Source organism: Lottia gigantea (assembly GCF_000327385.1).
Source record: "Lottia gigantea unplaced genomic scaffold LOTGIsca_5087, whole genome shotgun sequence".
In the NCBI taxonomy this organism is placed as follows: domain Eukaryota; kingdom Metazoa; phylum Mollusca; class Gastropoda; family Lottiidae; genus Lottia; species Lottia gigantea.
This window is the reverse complement of record NW_008709749.1, coordinates 441-2,279: the sequence shown is the minus strand read 5'-3', so window position 1 is coordinate 2,279 and position 1,839 is coordinate 441. Positions and strand designations below refer to the sequence as shown.

At 40.4% G+C, this 1,839-nt stretch overlaps 2 protein-coding genes across 2 annotated transcripts; one reads left to right on the top strand and one right to left on the bottom strand.

Annotated features, from left to right (window-relative positions):
• Positions 1-653: 653 nt before the first annotated feature.
• Positions 654-812, top strand: LOTGIDRAFT_147971 (hypothetical protein; the record flags this gene model as incomplete). Its single annotated transcript, XM_009062335.1, has 1 exon — positions 654-812. A coding segment is annotated over one exon (159 nt), but the record flags the coding sequence as incomplete, so codon positions are not given.
• A 28-nt stretch (positions 813-840) lies between these two features.
• On the bottom strand, positions 841-1,317 carry LOTGIDRAFT_176862 (hypothetical protein; the record flags this gene model as incomplete). The annotated part of the gene is made up of 1 exon (XM_009062334.1): positions 841-1,317. One exon carries the CDS (start codon positions 1,315-1,317, stop codon positions 841-843), a length of 477 nt encoding a protein of 158 aa, XP_009060582.1.
• Between the last annotated feature and the right edge of the window lie 522 nt (positions 1,318-1,839).

Sequence of the window (1,839 nt, the reverse complement as noted above, 5' to 3'; positions counted from 1 at the left end):
TTGTAAAATCATTACCAAGAGGTTTGGTCAAGGACCAGCTGGTAGAAAGGATCCTAGTGAACCTAAGTTGTTATCCTTGTAAAATCAATATCAAGAGGTTTGACCAAGGACCAGCTGGTAGAAAGGATCCTTGTGAACCTAAGTTATTATCCTTGTAAAATCAATACCAAGAGGTTTGACCAAGGAACAACTGGTAGAAAGGATCCTAGTGAACCTAAGTTGTTATCCTTGTAAAATCATTAACAAGAGGTTTGGCCAAGGACCAGCAGGTAGAAAGGATCCTTGTAAGCCTAAGTTGTTATCCTTGTAAAATCAATACCAAGAGGTTTGACCAAGGAACAACTGGTAGAAAGGATCCTCGTGAACCTAAGTTGTTATCCTTGTAAAATCATTACCAAGAGGTTTGACCAAGGACCAGCAGGTAGAAAGGATCCTTGTAAACCTAAGTTGTTATCCTTGTAAAATCAATACCAAGAGGTTTGGTCAAGGATCAGCTGGTAGAAAGGATCCTTGTGAACCTAAGTTGTTATCCTTGTAAAATCAATACCAAGAGTTTTTCACCAGCTGGTCCTCGGAAAGTAGTTATCCTTGTAAAAAATAGTTGTTTAAGATATATACGTGTATTTTATTTTCTAGGTGTTAAAAATACGGCGTATGGTGACGTTTCTGCTAGAAAAAATCTTCGTAAGAAATTAGAATGTAAAAGTTTCCGATGGTATTTAGAAAATATTTATCCTGAATCACAGATGCCTTTAGATTTCTATTCTTTAGGAGAGGTTAGTTTTTATTTTATATTTCATAAACTACGGTAAACCAGAATACTTCTTTTGAAATGTCTTTTTAGATGAGTAGCTTCCCTTTAATTGGAACTCTCACTATAGCGATTACCAACGCAACTCTCACTATAGCCATCACCAACGCAACTCTCACTATAGCGATCACCAATGCAACTCTCACTATAGCCATCACCAACGCAACTCTCACTATAGCCATCACCAACGCAACTCTCACTATAGGCATCACCAACGCAACTCTCACTATAGCCATCACCAACGCAACTCTCACTATAGCCATCACCAACGCAACTCTCACTATAGCCATCACCAACGCAACTCTCACTATAGCCATCACCAACGCAACTCTCACTATAGCCATCACCAACGCAACTCTCACTATAGCCATCACCAACGCAACTCTCACTATAGGCATCACCAACGCAACTCTCACTATAGCCATCACCAACGCAACTCTCACTATAGCCATCACCAACGCAACTCTCACTATAGCCATCACCAACGCAACTCTCACTATAGCCATCACCAATGCAACTCTCATGTAACTAAAGGAGACCTCTCACTATATCTATTACCAGTTGTGTATGGTTACCAATAACAACAGCAGTCATAAGTTACGAACACAACTCTCATGTGAGCTGTTTTCGTGACTCTTGGCCATTTTCATTATTGACAACTATACACAACTAGTAATCACTATGGTGTTAGGGCATCTTAACAAAGGAAAGAATCTAGTCGTTCAGATGGGACAATAAACCAAGGCCCTGTGTGCTACAGGCTGTACACGTTAAAGATCCCTCGACAGTTGGAAATAGAGAAAGCGTCTAATCGTTCAGATGGGACAATAAACCGAGGCCCTGTTTCCTACAGACTGTACACTTTAAAGATCCCTCGACAATTGGAAATAGAGAAAGTGTCTAGTTGTTCAGATGAGACAATAAACCAAGGCCCCGTGTGCTACAGGCTGTACATGTTAAAGATCCCTCGACAGTTGGAAATCGAAAAAGAGCAGGCTAATGCAGCTGTCCTGACAAAATTTCCCTCA